Below are 16,422 nucleotides of genomic sequence, written 5' to 3' on the forward strand. Positions count from 1 at the left end.
AAGAAAAATGCGGGGCCGTTGTCTCGCCTCTTCCTCGACACACCCTCGCCCACTTTGCGTGCGGCTCTCGTTTCGCGTGTATTGTTCGTACACCCCAGCTGCAGTACGAGGGAAAAGGGAAGTCTCAGACAACCACCGCTGGCGGGGGTGGTCAAAATGTGGGGGCGAATAATTCAAAGGCATGTAAAAGTTGGCCGCGGGAGAGATTTTATAAATTTCAACCCGCCGGCTACGGGAGGGACGTATCGGGATTTTCCTGGATTTTTCCACGTTCCTCGAGGAAACCCTCCCGTACGGGGGTTTTCATATTTTTATGCAAACTCGTGGGCGTCGTTCGACGCAAAATAAGCGGCAATCCTTTTTGCCCTTTTGTTCTTTCTCCTGGCGGTTACCTTTATGGCGAGCGTTTGGCGATTTCCAGGAAATCGTTTAGCACCGTTGAACCAGGTATCCTGCCCGAGTTACCGGTCGCAAACATTTCTTTCTCGGTTATATCGGGGCCACCGGATGCCGAGACTTAACCTCAGGTGCCTGACGCCTTGAAATGCGACTGACACACCTCGAATAAGAGAGAGAGACGAAGAGGACGTTAAAAAGCTGATTCTACACCACACGACTCAGCTGCTGCTCGCTATGCGCTACGCTACCACTTCGAATCCTCGGAGTACCACGAGAGAGAGAGGCCGGAGATTCCATCGTCGGTACGAAATGAAGAAATATCATCGACATCGAAGAGCGGAAAAATTTTTCATTCGAAACAACATCGCGTAACGAAGATCGCTGTCGCTCTAACATTTCGCGTAATTTCAATTGTGACAATTTGAATATCGTACTCACTCTTCGGGGACGGTCATTTTACCGGGTGTGACAAACGAACTTCACTTCCAACTAACGAGAGGAGCACCGATTCACCAGAAATACACGTATCCACAAACTCTTCGCACGGTGAAACACCTGTTCAAAAATTCCAGAATTAAACTCTTTCAGTGCACCATTCAACGTTCACCCAACGATCACTGATGCACCTATGCATTTTTCGCTTTCATTGCACAAACGAAAAGAAGAACGAAAAAAAAATAAAAAAATCACTCCCTAACGCACGAAATTCCGTGTTCGCGGTATTCGGAAAACCGGAACCAGATGAGGGGTGAATTTTCTGGAGAGACTTGAAAACGAGAGGAGAGAAGAGAAGAAAAAAAAAAATAATAATTTCAAAATGCCCCGTGCGCGTAACGGGGGTCTGAACGCAACTGACGCGTTGGTTACGGTTTGGAGCCGGCTGGTTTTTTACATAGTGGGCCCCGAAAGGCCAGTAGATCCAGCAGCAACCGAACGAGAAGAGGGGCCCGACGGAGTTTCGAGAGTGGGGGCGTCTATGGTTACTGTCAGTTAGACGCGCCGTTCGCTGCGTCTCCCATTTTCGATGCCTCTGGGCCCCGATGGCTATGCTTTACTCACGGGGTACTGACACGATGGAATTTCTACACTCACAATCAGCATCTACTACGGTATGCGTTCCCCCCGTACCGAAGTATACACGGAATCGGCAGTGCCGTGGCGATCCGATCGAGCGCCACCCTCGGTGTTCTGATGGATTTTTCATTTTTCCTCGAGCTTTTCCCACCCTTAAAATTTCGAATTCCGTTCACCCGAAACGGGAGCGAACGAATATCTCATCTCGATTCTCTGAGAGGATGAGAACGATTGAAATTTTCGTAGAATCCGAACCCAAAACTTACATCCCTGAGTATGTGCCGCTATAGCATCCTACGGGCGACGACGTCGAGGCCTGATATTCGGCCCTACCGCCTCGAAGCCAGGGGCCCAAAACCGAGACCAGGTGCGTTTGACGCTACGCTTTGCTGCATGGGAATTACGAATGCAGGCTTTTTTACTTTAGCGTGGTTTTGTCACAAAAAAAAAAAAAAAAAAAAAACTAGAAAAAAAACACAAAATATATATATATACTCTCGTATAACTACATATTCTTCGGTGCTCGTTCTACGTCGCATAATTTTTTTTTTTTTTTTCTACCCTCAGTTTCTAGACTTGACTATTGGCAGGACCTGCGGGAATACAATGGAATCCTCTTGACATTCCAGATGACAACTGTATATTAGGGTTAAGGGTTGATTTGTACGTGGGACGCGCCCATTTGCGAAGTCACGGTACAGGAGTCCCTCTCTTACGGTATTAATGAAAGAATAAAGTTTGAAGCGATAGAAAAAAAAAAAACAGGTGGACGGCCCAAAAAAAAAATCACATTCAAACGAAAGGGGGTATGGCTCCCGACGCGGGGCGTATATATTATAGGTTTGTCTCGCAGGTAATATATGAAAATGGGAAAACAGGAGGCACGAAAAATCAGGCCCCCCTCCCCCCCCCCTCCCCCCATCGTAGGGAACGGGTAAACAATTTGAAAAGCCGGGCCATTACTCGTAGTTACCATGCAAAATAGGCCCTCGTCCAACTTGGGACCCCTTTGTAATTGATATCTGCGTACACACATAACTCACACACTTATGCATATGAGTCAAGGGGTCGTATAAGAGCCCTGTGCGGCACGCATGCAGTTATCGTCATTATTATTATTATTATTATTGTTATGATTATTGTTATCATTATTGTTATAACATTAAATGGAGTATTTAAGGTATATGACAAAGCCTTCAAATTTAAATATATGAGTCGCTTATGTAACACCTCTACACTATGAGTTCCGACGTTGCAGTATAGAAGCGCGCGTATAAGTACGTTACACAGATATACCTATATATTATGTGTCGAAAGAATTATTTCACAGCACGAACTTTGAACTTAAACTTGAACTTGGTAGGATCGAGCGGTAATAGTGTAATGCCCGCGAGAAGTTATGCAGGCCTAAAATCACAGCTGGATCGGTGGTACGAAATTTTTTTTTTTTTTTACCTCATTCTTTCCCTGGCCCTTTTTTTGCATTGCTTCTTCATTATTTCAAACTGTCTTTATTTTGCTTCACATTTTTTTCGAGCGTGTGATAAATCACCCTTCAAAATTTTTCTTTTTCGTGTATTCTTCTAGATTTTCAATGCCAAGAATACGTAAAAAATTTTGACAGTTACGTTCAAGTTTTACTCGGGCGAGCGTAAAAATGTCAATGACTTTCGAAATCCGAGGAAACCTGTTCCTGCACTGTAATATACCGAGGCTACCAAGAATACGACTTTTCGTATACGGGAGGCGTTTTCGTGGCAGGTTACCGTTGATTTTTTTATTTCTTTTTTTTTCATATCAAACTTGAATGTATATTATATACACGTACACCTCGACACGTGCACGTGTCTCAAAAATCGATACGAAACGTGAACGTAGAATCAATGAACAACTGCCGAAAAATATTACGAACGAATTCGTCACATCGTATATAGTGACCGCGTTCGAATCGGACCAAAGTCCAAGGAATTATAAGAATAATACACACGTGTGTATTTGTAGATTATAATTGAAGTACCGACTACGGTAAATGAGCGTGGTATTTAAAGAGCACACCACTTCACTTTATAATTGGTCATATAGTGCTGTACATGTAACTCACGTGTTTTCTACCACATTATTATACAGGAATAGATCGGTTTTCCGAATGACGAAATCAATTTTATTCTACCGAATTTTCGTAAAATCGTCTACACACAGCAGGTGTGTGCGACTGATTTTTTTTTTTTTTTTTCCTCACCCGAAGGATGCCCCGAAGCGATTGCGGGAAGGGGAGAATATAAGAGGGATTGCAAATCAGGAACATATCCCTACACGGACCAACCTTCCTTCAAACCATCGCGCTTAAACGCGATCCTCGATGGAAATAGTTGTCCGAAATATGTTGTAGTATACAAGGTGTAAATCCGCGATTTCAACCGATTCTCCGGTGTGTCGGAATAGGCCGACTAACAACAACAGCTGGTATATATGGTGCAGGAACCCTTCCGTAATCCCTTCCCTTTTTTTCCATTCATTTTTTTTTCTCTCTCTCTTTCTTTTTTTTTTCCCCCTACTGTTCACATGGCGAAGATTAGAATCGGAAGCGACGACCCCGCAGTAGGGAACCTTATAGACGCGCACATGAGGAAGTAAAAGACCATCGAGCGACGAAAGTTGAAAATAAAGAGGCAAAGCGAAGGGTGGAATGAAAGAAAAAAAAAACGTGATAAGTAATAACGATATCAGTGCACCTGAAAAACCTCCGAATACCTGCCAGACGATCTCTAGATTACGCTGCTCTTGCCTTTAACGCGAGTATTAATAATATCTGATGCGGGGAGGACTTTACAGGGGGTATATCGAGGCGAATACGACGTATAACTACTCGTTTCGTATAGGTATAGATATGCAACGTCTACCCCTTTTAAAAACTTTCCTCATATATTCGCTGCTCTTCGCAGGAATGCTCGAAAAGTTTTAAGTTTCATCGTTAAACGGTGCAATATAAGGACACATACGTATGCACGATACTCACATACGTATACAACTGTGTATAACATAAAACTATACGATGAGTAAATAATATTTGATAAACTTGCCGGAACAGAAATGAAAAGAGATGGGTATACCTATGTGTGTGTATATAAAGTGCGTTCGGGGTATTAATTTTGAATTTTGACGGTCACCCGAAACGTGATGGATTCGTATAGGACGATAATAAAAGAATATTGCGTTCGCAGGGAACGGTGGTACCAGTCTCGAAATCACCGTTCCCACTTCTACCCTTGGTTCGCCTATATAGTTGGGAATACGGTACTGGTCGGCGTGGGTATCACGGCGACCCCTACACACGTTAAAACCATTCGATTGTTCACCCCGTGTTATATATATTATATAGATGCGTCTGACGACAGTCTATTGATCGGTCATTTTTCACGCATCGTTGAAAAAATAACTATATAGCGAACATATATATATATAATACGTACATATAAACCGACGTACCAGCTGCAGTTGCTATTGGTTATGAATACCGCCGGCCGGTCATCGATCAATCAATCATTTTTCCGTAACCGGAGCAATGAAAATCTATGGGTTACGCGACTAAACGGAATAACGAATATAGTATACATATACATACTTCCATGGGAAATCGATACGTTTAAGAAAATTCGAAGCGGAATTCGGTTCGCACGTCAATCACGTATCAATATTTGTACACGAAGATGTATTTTAATAAAACTCTCATCCATTTTCGCTCGGTTGAGTATAATGGAAATGTAGTTCACCCCTATTGTTCGATTGTATCGGTTGTACGTAGGGATCGATTTACCGTCGCAGTTGTACACGTTACAGAACTTGGTATTATGAGGAACGAACAGAAATAAGGAAATCTGCCACGATTCGGAGAAGAAACGTTACGATCTCACAAGCTACAATTTTTCAACTTCGCAAATTACGTTGTGTACCGTACGCACCTCCGCCCCTATAGCTTCGCTTCTTTTGTCATTGTGATATAATACCGGGTTACCTGCAGAAGTAGAAACGGAATCTTATAGACGACGATAATCGAATTAGGTATCTCAATTCTGTATTATATATATACGCTCGTTCGAGAAGTACGAATGTACGCATCACGCGTTCTACCATACGCAGGTTTGGAATTGCGAACTTTTACAAAACGTAAAAGTGTATCGAAAATAAGAGAAAATAAATTGTATACCTAACAGGGCACCGTATACGAGTTAACAATGAGTGTCATATTATCATAAATAATGCATTTCCGGTCCGAAGAAAGGGGTACGTTATACCACAAGCGAACCGCAGATGCTGCATAACTACAGAGAATATAACCAACAACATGCGGACGGTAGGTAACAGTTAGCCACCAACTTGCTCCCTGTCGTTTTGTAATAACGGGAGGTCAGTACTTTGCTTTTATTATACACAAAACGGCTATTAACGGATATAATTGGGTAGGTGAAAATATAATGATAATAAAATAAAACGAAGGGAATAACGTTGCGAGGCTGACGTTGTTGAAATTCCATCGCTGACCATCAACGATCGATTTTCCTCAACTTTGTTTTTGTTTTTCACACACGGCCGTCGAGGGGGCAACCGTGGATTATGCGACAGGAAATACGGCGGTAGATAATGAGAAAGAAGAAAAATTGATCCAACGTTAGACTCGACAGCCGGCCAAGAAACACATTCCTCCGAAATATTGTATCTCGGGCTTATCTCGAATTGCCCCGTATGTGCGCGTACGGCGGCGAACTTCCGATAAGAATAATATGTAAGAGCTTTTCGGATCCGATGCGACGACGCGCGTACCAAGTATATTATATAATATAAATTAAGAGTCACGATCTCCACGAACGTATACGTTCGGAGTTTCGGATGAATATCACCGTGCACATGTACCTGGTGTCGGGGATTAAATATATAGTGGGAGGGGGGGTTGGTTTCCATGAGCTAAATTATTCCAGATTCGTATCACCTCTCGGTACACAGAGAGACGTCGGAGAACCGGAAGTGGAGCGGTGGCAGAGTGTAGACAGCGGGGATGAAGCTGTAAGTCCTATTAACCGAGTCAAACCGAGTTCCTCGCATCCCGTGTGCGCGGATCCGGCGATTCGCTTCTTGGTGCACACGAGTCGAATCTTTGACGCAGGTTCGAATGTATCCGACGAGGCGAATTCGAGTCAAAGTCGGAGGTCACGTATGCAAGTATTTATACGTATTACGGTACCTACCTTGTGGATATAACAACTTCGCCAACGCTACACACACCGGATGGAGAGACGAAGGTCTCAAAGGATCAGAAGCCAACGAGGTCTTTGAACGAGTTTACACAGCGCACACGGTCTAAACCCCCAAACTACCCGCAACTTTCAAATTACCCCGCCAAATTTCACCCTTGCACCGACGAACCAACCGCCCGGCTGTACGCACGTATGGTTATCGGTATTGTTCGATGACTGGAATTGCGCGATACGAGTTTTCCTCCAATTTTGATACTGGATGAAAATCGTTGCGATTTATTAAGCCTGTTTTGGAATGAAAGAGCCCGAATATTAATAATGTCGAGTCCTCCTCCAATGAATCGACGCGCGTCATATTGAAGATATTAACGATCAAAAAACGCCCAATTAAAATAGGTATACATATACATCGGGCGGACGTTTTCTTCTCGTAGTAGGTACGTACGTCACGGGCCGAAATCCCTCGATCGTTCTCTTTCCACCCTGCCATTTATTATCTATAGGTATACGTTTTACACAAATTTAACCGATACGCAGTGCAGGTTTCGCGCCGACCGACCCTCCGTGATTTAGGATAATTGAAGATTATTGGAAATTCCAGTGTATACATGTATAGCTCCATATTGTTCTCACAAAATTCAAATTAACTTCAGTAAATAACTTCATATTGATTTATAAAAATGTCTGTGTTGGAGAGAAATAAAAAAAACAAAAAAGTAAAATTAACAAAATAGAGAAAAAAAAAATTAGCCAGCTCTCGGTATACGTCACGTGAAAATAATTTTTATCTCACACCTATATAAACGGGTTCCCATGTAATCCATTCGCGCTATTATAGAATTAACTGTCTAATTCGTGAACACTACGAGCTTTACGATTCCCATGGTTACGGTGGTCGTAGGAATGATATGAGGAGTATAATAATCGCGATAACTCATCGTGACTGTCGAGCTACTGCATCGACTTCATTTAAGCATAGCGAGAATAATTTAACGGTTCAGGCTGTAACAAATGACATAGATTAATAACGAGCCGTACATAACTCGCTATCCCTGATCTATTCGAATGGCAAAGATTGTGAAAATTACCTCGACAACCTCAATCTCAATTCTTTGAACAGCGTCAATTTTTCGTCCATTTTTCCCGAGCGACGAGACGCGACGAGCAAAAATTCCGCGAGGAACAACCGAACGCGGAGAACAATCGAACGATACTGGAATCGTGACGTGTGAAACCGAATCGTCGAAATTATCGAACCAAGTCTAAATAAATTGGCAATTTAAGAGACGGAGGATGTAGGAAATAATTCACAAAGAGAGAATAACATGAAAATGAAATTGAAAACCCGAAAAAACAAGTGTAGGACGAATTTCATTAGATTGATCGTTCTCAATTGACTCCCGTAATTGGGTACGATCACTTTGAAATTGACGGGAGAATTGAAAAGGAAAAAAATTCAAGAAAAAGGTGCGATTCATTTCGGACGAATAAACGTGGGATAATCGAGTTATTCGCTCGGTATGTTACAAACGTATGTACATATACCTATACCACCATCGCCGCAATGAGTCAGATGACTTATACCATGAGAGTAGATAGATATTACAGTGAGTGACACAGATAGATACTCCGTAGGTTAAACTTTTTTCCCCGTCTCTCTTTTTTTTTTTTTGTTACAATAAAATACACTTTACACGACGATCGTCATCGTCGTCATCCCGGAGTTTAATGCGAGGCACTACGGCTATGATCTAGCGAACGCGTATACGTATGTACCTATATTACACATAATTCCGGTAGGTACTTACGTACGTACACTGTGACCGAACTGTCGGGAAATTATGGGAATGCAAATTAACCACTTCGTTTGTAGAATTGGTAAATTAGCGAGTTACCCCCGTTACAAGAACTTAACCCAGATAGACCGTGCGATGTGCACCGTTTTGAATGGTAAATTGAGCCGCAAATCACCGTCCCATGTACAAGGGAATACCTATACACATGTGTTCGTATATTTAATGAAATAAATTACGTACACATGCAGCGACGCTCTGGAATCTTTTCACTCGCAGAATGTGCAAAAAAATTTACGTAGGTATCCCGCATGCACCGGAGAAAACGGTGAATATTATCGTTTATGAAGGATGAATTTAACGGCGCGAGAATAAACCCTGCACACATACCGTAACGCCGCAACGTCATTGTAACATCCATTTAATTAAATCTACCTGGAAGTTCTTCGCGCATAAACAACATCGGTAAAAATAAAGCTCGGCTTTAATTAAGGCGCTGCAAGGCTCGAGAATTTTTGTACACCGAAAGCCGGACTCGAATCGTCCGAGTTTCTGGTTCCACGTCCAACGGTGTAATAATTCTTTAGGTTCGTCGTTTTGAAAAACTTCTTTTTTTTTTTGCTTTCCATCGCGCGTTATCAAATCGCAGTTACATGCATGATGTATATATACAAGTGATCCGGCTATCGCATTGACATAGACGCATGTTTTTTCAGATTCCGCGATCGGTGCGGGGACAAAAAAAAAAAAAGAAGATATTCGCGTCGCGATTAATTACCCCGTTGTATCAAAAGTTTTAGATTGGCCCGAAGCGGCGATACACGCAGGTAGTGAAACTTGTAGTGGGTACGTACTTGGGATTAAAATACTTGCGATAATTTCGTATCGATTTTGCTCACCGTATCCATTGAAATCTTACACCAAACGTCGTGGACTCTCCAGTTCTCAGCGTGCAGAGATAAAGTTTATCGAAGAATCGATTGTAATGATGGTAATAGTTGTTGTAGTAAGTCGGCGATATCGTCCCATCGTGAATTCCTCTGTTTTCATTGAATTCGTTCGAATGCATACCACTGCGAACGGCAACGGAGGCGTTCCGATGCATGATTAAACGATATTATCGATTGTTATTCGCGTTAAAAATATAAAAATACATTCGACGTATCAACTGCACGCACACCAGAGACCGGAGAAAACTCAACGCCGTGTACGTGGGAGGTTAGCCACCCGCGGAAGAGCAGACGCAGTTAAGAGTAACAAGAAAAAGACGTGCTCACGACGACGACGCGGAAGCATGCGAAATATTATGAAGTCCATAGAGGAGAAAAAAAAAAAAAAAAAAAAACAAAGAGAGAGAGAAAGAAAAAAAACAGAAGGAAGATAAAAAAGATAAAATAAAATAAAATAAATACCGGAGGTCACGAGAAATCGTATAAATGCAACGCTAGGTCACTGTGGCTTCCCTTCTACTCGTAGTATACCCTGGGGATATATACGTACACTAATTTACACACGGACGAACTTTACACGTATTATTCTTTGTCCATGTACTACGTCGATAATTTACATTTACATATATATATATATATATATATATATATATTTTCATGTAAAAATACTCACGATCAACGCCCAATATAGCGTAACGCCCCTCCAACTTTTTCCCCACTTCTCACCCCTATTGATAAAACTTTCTCGCGATCAGAAAATTATTTTCAAACTTCCAAAAAGTTCACATACGCACGCCATAGTACGCATGTAGTATTATAGTGTATTCGAAAACCTATTAAAAAAAAAGAAGTGAAAACTTTCTTTGCCCAGTTTGCACACAGGGATTATTGCAAACTGATTGACAAGATCGATGGTCCTGGGCTTTTCATTTTTATTCTCCGTGCAGCATCGTGCAGTGCACACGACATAATAATCGTGACAATGGATTTTGTACTGAATTAAGTCACCCTATTTTACTAGGATTTTTGGGGATTTAGCCGAGTCGTTTATTGTTACAAAAGAATCCCCCTAATGCTCGATATTATGGTCGTGGTAGGCCGTACCGCGTGCGTGCTTACCGGCTACGTGACGGATAAAAAAAATTTCATCGAGTATAAGGACGGCACGTACAAACGTATACCATGTATAAATACCCGTGCAATTTGATTTCGGAAGAATTGTAACTAAATGAAAGTGAAATTATTTTATTAAAATCCAGTCCTCTGCGACGCACGGTAGAATTCGATGCCGAAATAGGCGCGGAAGGGGGCGCGGAAAGGGGCGTTTCATAATCGGAATGCCAATGATGAATAATTGTTATTATTGTTCGATATATGCATTCACCGTAGGCATAAAGTAAAGAGAAAAGGAGAGAGAGATATATATATATATATAGAGAGAGAAGTTCAAAAGAGGGAGAAGATCTATTTTTAGCCTGGATTATTATAAAAGCTTCCGGCAATTCATTTTCAACGTTCATTGAGTGAAAACAATATATACATATGTATACGGAATGTTAAATGGTCGAATTAAATGAAAAAGAAGAAGGGGAAATAAAATTCCGAAAAAATATCATTACGGAGGAGAATTTTTCATAAAGTGAAATTTCAATCGAACCATCCATGTTATCAGTCTCGGAATACCGGAGATCTGATATGAAAATTTTATGTAACATTCTCTATATTAATGATATAATTGTTACAACGCGCCATGTTAATAGCCAACCTTGTGTCTCCGCGGTGTTAAATGGTTGTTTATTATTTCTAACGAGACATTTCCTGCTTACGATATGCACTTGTATAAATGTGTTATTACAACATGTCGCGACAAAGTAGAGCGCGTCGGTAAAAAGAATTTGAAAAATTTCGGGGGCGGAAGGGGCGTGACCCACCCCCAGCGCGATGATTTGCTGCTAATGATAATACCTCGAGAGTTAAGAACCAGTAGAGCGTGATCCTCCTCCGCGCAAGAAACTGAGGATACCGAAATAAATGAACGAAATGAAAAGCCCAAACGAGTGAAAAAAATTTTATTCAATTTCTTGGGATGCGTTTAGAGAAAAAGCACGGATTGCACGCCCTTCTGGTTATGAATTCTCCATATTATAGTTGGAGTTTGAAAAATTCCAATGAGTCTGAAATTAGAATTTTTTTAAAATGAGAGAACAAGGGGGATCTAATTGTACATGCGCGATCGATAAAAGTTAGAGTAACTAATTACAGTTTGATTATATAATTCGATTTCAGATTATCGGGTTTCTATAATCAACATTATAGACAGAGATAGAAAATTGTTCCAATTATTGTTCAAAATCGAGTTATACATATAATGAAACCGTTATCGCGTGAAATGGAATGGCATAGAACGTCGGGATAATTTAACCGTGCCAAAAAACGAACAAACAAACCAAAAAAAAAAAGAAACACCGAAGTCAAATCAATTAAGTTTGAAACTCAATCCCCGCGACATTCGCAAATCGACCACCTCTTCGTGGTCTTTTTATACTTTTTTCTTCGTTCAGCGGTACACGTATGTTGTTATATACATTTCGGCGACGACGTTATTTTTTACCTTCAATTTTCATCATTTTTTTTTTTCAATTTTAACATTTTTTTTTTCTTTTTCCGTTCTTAATTTACGATCACCGTATATACCTCGCCATATGGCGAGGACAAAAGAGGAGCTTCTGCTGCCGCTGGTGCTACCAGTAAACCGCGCAGTTATAGTGTCATATATGATTCGTGGGTCATTGCTACCCCGTATTTCATTATAAAGTATAACCCGATTGACCTCAACGGTTTAACACCAATTGACCGCGCAGCAGTCTTCAATAATACACAGATATATGCAAATACGTATGGCGTATACGTTCTTAAAAAAAAAAAAACAGACAACGTTTCATCGGCTCCGATCGATAATTTCGTACGCATACACGCACCGACGTACACTGCAGCCAAAATCGAGTGATTTTTGAGTATTCATATTTTTTTGTTCCAAATGCACTTCCATCCCACCGCAATTGTTACGAAAAATTCCACGAAAGAGACGCGGAATTTTATTTTTTCCTTCACTTTCGCATTTCGCGCGTAATTTCGGTGTTCTTAATTTTTCACGATGTGTCTGGTGTAATCGTGCGAAGCGGGGTCGTGGTTCGTTTTCGAGTACATAAGTGGGCGGTGAAAAGCTTCCTATAGAATTACCTATTGTTCCCCGACGAGGTTAACCCTCTTCCCTAAGGAACAGCGAAGTACATTCATGCATATATATAGGTGTGTACGAAGAACGTTCTTCGCGGTTATCGTAGTGGTTGGTACACAGAGTGTGTTTTCGTGTGCAACGCCCCCCTTACTTCGATAGCTCCGTAAACTGATCATCTCTTTGTTTGTCGCTAATAACAAAAGACAATAGAGAGGCTAAAGACGTACCGGGAAAACACAAAAGATAATGTACGTAACTGATCTCTTCTTACAAAGCTCGGTATATGGGTTAGACGATGAAAAAAAAAAATTCGAGATAGAAAATATTAGGAATTCTCACCGCCCGACGAGATAATAATTTGTTATTTTCAATTATTTCCGAGAGACATTTAACTTACATAAACATATTGAGGGGGATGAAATTTCGACTTGGAAATCAAATTTCGTGGGTTATTATATGACGCTATATTGAATCATGGAAAGGTTACACATCAGCGAGATTCGAATCTACGTACATCTATATAGAAATTCTGCAGAGATCAGCTAAGTTGGGATTCTACCATGGCAAAAGAACGTGTACGTTGGATGTATGCCTGTATACCTATGCATACGTGTAGGTAAAATAGTACTTCCTATATATTCGGGTTCGCTTAGACACGGCCCAGTTCCCTGACCCTTGTCGTCGTCCCATCGTGCAATGCATGTAGAATAATACGCGGTATGAAAAAAAGATCTTTTTCTCTTTCCCTCGTACATACTTTCTTTTTTTTCTGTCTTTCTTTCTTCCTTTTTTTTTTTGGCGCAAATAAAGACCCGACTTCGAGGTAAGACTCCGCTTGGGACGCGCCATTAAAATATTTTAACTAGTCGCGCTGACAATAAGGCGAGTATTCGGTATACAGAGAAAAGGCAATACGTTTCAAATGTTCACAGTGCAGCGATGCATTTTTGAAGACTACTGAAACATCAATGGCGCTTTGTAAGGAAAACAGATTGGCATGCGGACGAAATCCTCTCTTTGAAAATTTCTAATTGACCATTTATTATTATTATTATTATTACTTTATTTCCCTCTCCTTCATCCGCCATTGACAAAAATCACCTGGTGATCACCGTAACGTTGCACGTTACGCAAACTGCGGGTGAGAAAAAAATTGATCATTTTTTTCTTCGCCTCATTGTTCCAATAAAGAAGAAGCCTTTTATATCGACACGGTGTACGGGCAGACAAGGAGTCCGAGCGTTTAACACGTCTTCCGGTTTTAAGACATTTAGAAAGTGTCTGAAAAAATTTTCGATTTTTTTTTTTTTTTTGCAGCACATGTGCCTTCAGGGTCTGCAACAGCAGCAGCGGCAACGAAACGACGGGGTGTCAGTTTACCGAAATATACGTGTATATGAACGTACGTATACCGTAGAGGAGACGAAAAGACGTGAGGTAACGCGGAAGGCAAAATTCTGAGGGAACGACGACGACGACGACGACGACTACGACGATGCCGAAGAGAACGAGCACGCGCTGCAAGGGTGCAAACCCACAATTACACAGAAGTGCAGAGAGTAAAAGAGACGAATAAAAGTTCGCGGTATGCGCGGGTGAGAAAGAGTAGAAATATAAAGTATGAAAAATAATTTAAACGAAGTAAAATTAACGAACTAAGGGAACAAGAGAAAATAAAAAGTGAGATTACAGTGGAGGAGTCTCCGTAATATGTTCGGGAAAAATGTATACTCCTGTATACATATAATGTAGTTGTGCAACGTGTAACCTACATACCCCGTGAGTAGACGACGCACACGTAAACGCTACCGGTGTACGTGCAAAACGCAAAGGGTGGACGAAAGTGTCAACGTGGTTTCCGCGCTGGGGTATTTTCAGGCTTTTCGTACCTACGGTGAGCGAGGGAATAGGCCTTACATTATTCAATGTATGTACCCCCCTTAGACCGACAATCAGCCTCAAAGCCACGTTATATACTCGACTAGGACAATGGGGATAGAAGACGCCTAGGAAGTTCATAGAAAAATCATTGCGCCATCCGGATATAGGTATACCAGCGATTGTTGTAGCTTGGAGTGAAAGAGTGGCGCGCGGTGTCCGAATCCGTCGATAGATTTTCCCCAAAATGATATGTAGAAACCCGAACCCGTTCGCGCGTGAAAAGCAACAGACTAGGACTTCGCAGTCGTGTATCACTGCGAAAAACGTGGAGAACAAACGTACAAGCGAAGAAAATTAAACGGTTTCATTATTGCGAGCCATGTGGGTTTTTCAAGTGCGGTACGCTGCGGAGAGAGAACTCTTTATTATGTGTGTATAAAAAGATGCAGTTCGCAGTGCGGTCTGGTTTGCGTTAAAGGTCAAACAAAAATACGTCGCTTAAAACTACCGAGTATTTTTTTTTTTTCACTTCTCTTTTCTTTTATACCACCATATTTCACATCCTCTCTTTCTTCGAGGGTTCTGACCCCCGATTGACGTAAAGTCTTACTCACAACTATACCTTGCAACGAGGGGGTGAGTATCACTAAAAAATATTGTACCTAACACGTGAAAATATACGTATATAAAGTAAAAACGTTCACTCATTTCTTTTTTCATTTTTCTTTCTTCAATTTGAAAATAAAAAAAAAAAATTCTCTCTCAAGGCTCGATTGTCAACTGTTGACAGCTAGAGCCATTATGTGATTCCTGTTCGGGTAAAAATTCTTTTATTTCTGGCAAACATCTCGCTCTCAGCTGGCAAACAAGAAACGGTTTCACGAACCAAAAAATAAAAAAAAAAAAAAACTTAAAAAAAGAATCAAATAAAGAGAAAAAAAAAAAAAAACTTTCTTATATTATATGGTACATGCGGTGAATGCCATTTTTGGCCATTGTGATTTTAATTCTTATTAATACTTACGAACACATATCTTCACCGTAGGTATATACGCATTCTATGGGTATACGCTAGTCTTTTATTACACACGGCTAATTCTAAATCCAGTTATGCACGCCTATTTGTGACCGTAGTTTATATCCATGGTAGCTATACTTATATGAACATAATAGTCGAGGTAGGGGTACTCCATGTAGATATTTATGCATACATGTACGGAGTGGGTCGCTTCAAGTGTCGAAAAAAGGAGGGACTCAATAGGCACGAGGCCTCGACAATTCAGCCAATTGAAAACTCGAAGAATTTGGCTGCACGAAATTCTTGCAAATATATAAAATACAATTTTTTGGTACAGGGAAGTGGTTGTTCATCGGCTATTGGGGCGGGGCCTCGTGCCTATTAAGTCCCGCCCATTCTCGATACTTGGAGTGATCTACCCTGTATATTATATGGGGCATGCCGCGTCAAATGGGTTACTTTTTCCAAAGTATTTTCTTAATTTTCAAGAAATTTTTTCAACGTCTTGAGGCGTCTCAGAAACCACGCTCGGACTACATGTCGTAGCGAAATTAATTGCAGCACGTTTTTTCTACGTATTTTTGCTCAAGGAACACGAATTCATCGATTGAATGGAGTTGGAAATAGTAAGTCCCATATCGAGATATACTTGATTCTACAGATTTCAGAGCGATAAAATGGCAATAAGTCGATCAATGATCAATAAGAGAAAAAAATCTTGACTCTTAACCACTGAATCGAAAAAAAAGTGTTCTTAAAAATCGATCGTACGACGCTTTTATAACGTAAACTGACCTCGGGAACGCGAATCCGTTGAGTA

At 41.0% G+C, this 16,422-nt stretch overlaps 1 protein-coding gene across 9 annotated transcripts in view; it reads right to left on the minus strand.

The window, feature by feature from the left end:
• The window catches only part of LOC105689112 (afadin), a 73,247-nt gene that overhangs the window by 48,284 nt on the left and 8,541 nt on the right, over positions 1–16,422 (minus strand). For 6 of the 9 annotated variants that reach the window (XR_007276901.1, XM_048649891.1, XM_048649895.1 and 3 more), the window contains exon 1: positions 9,415–9,599. The exons of 1 other annotated variant lie outside the window; for it this stretch is intronic. Coding sequence is in view for 7 of the 8 variants with exons in the window: in XM_048649891.1 (XP_048505848.1) it covers positions 9,415–9,584 (170 nt within the window). In the remaining variant the exon portion in view is untranslated. Of the gene's footprint in view, positions 1–837; positions 955–7,810; positions 7,876–9,414; positions 9,600–16,422 lie in introns of those variants that run through there. 2 more of the 9 variants (XM_020854128.2, XM_012405887.3) reach the window with 2 other exon arrangements.

The sequence above is a fragment of the Athalia rosae genome, chromosome 2, assembly GCF_917208135.1.
Source record: "Athalia rosae chromosome 2, iyAthRosa1.1, whole genome shotgun sequence".
Lineage (NCBI taxonomy): Eukaryota > Metazoa > Arthropoda > Insecta > Hymenoptera > Athaliidae > Athalia > Athalia rosae.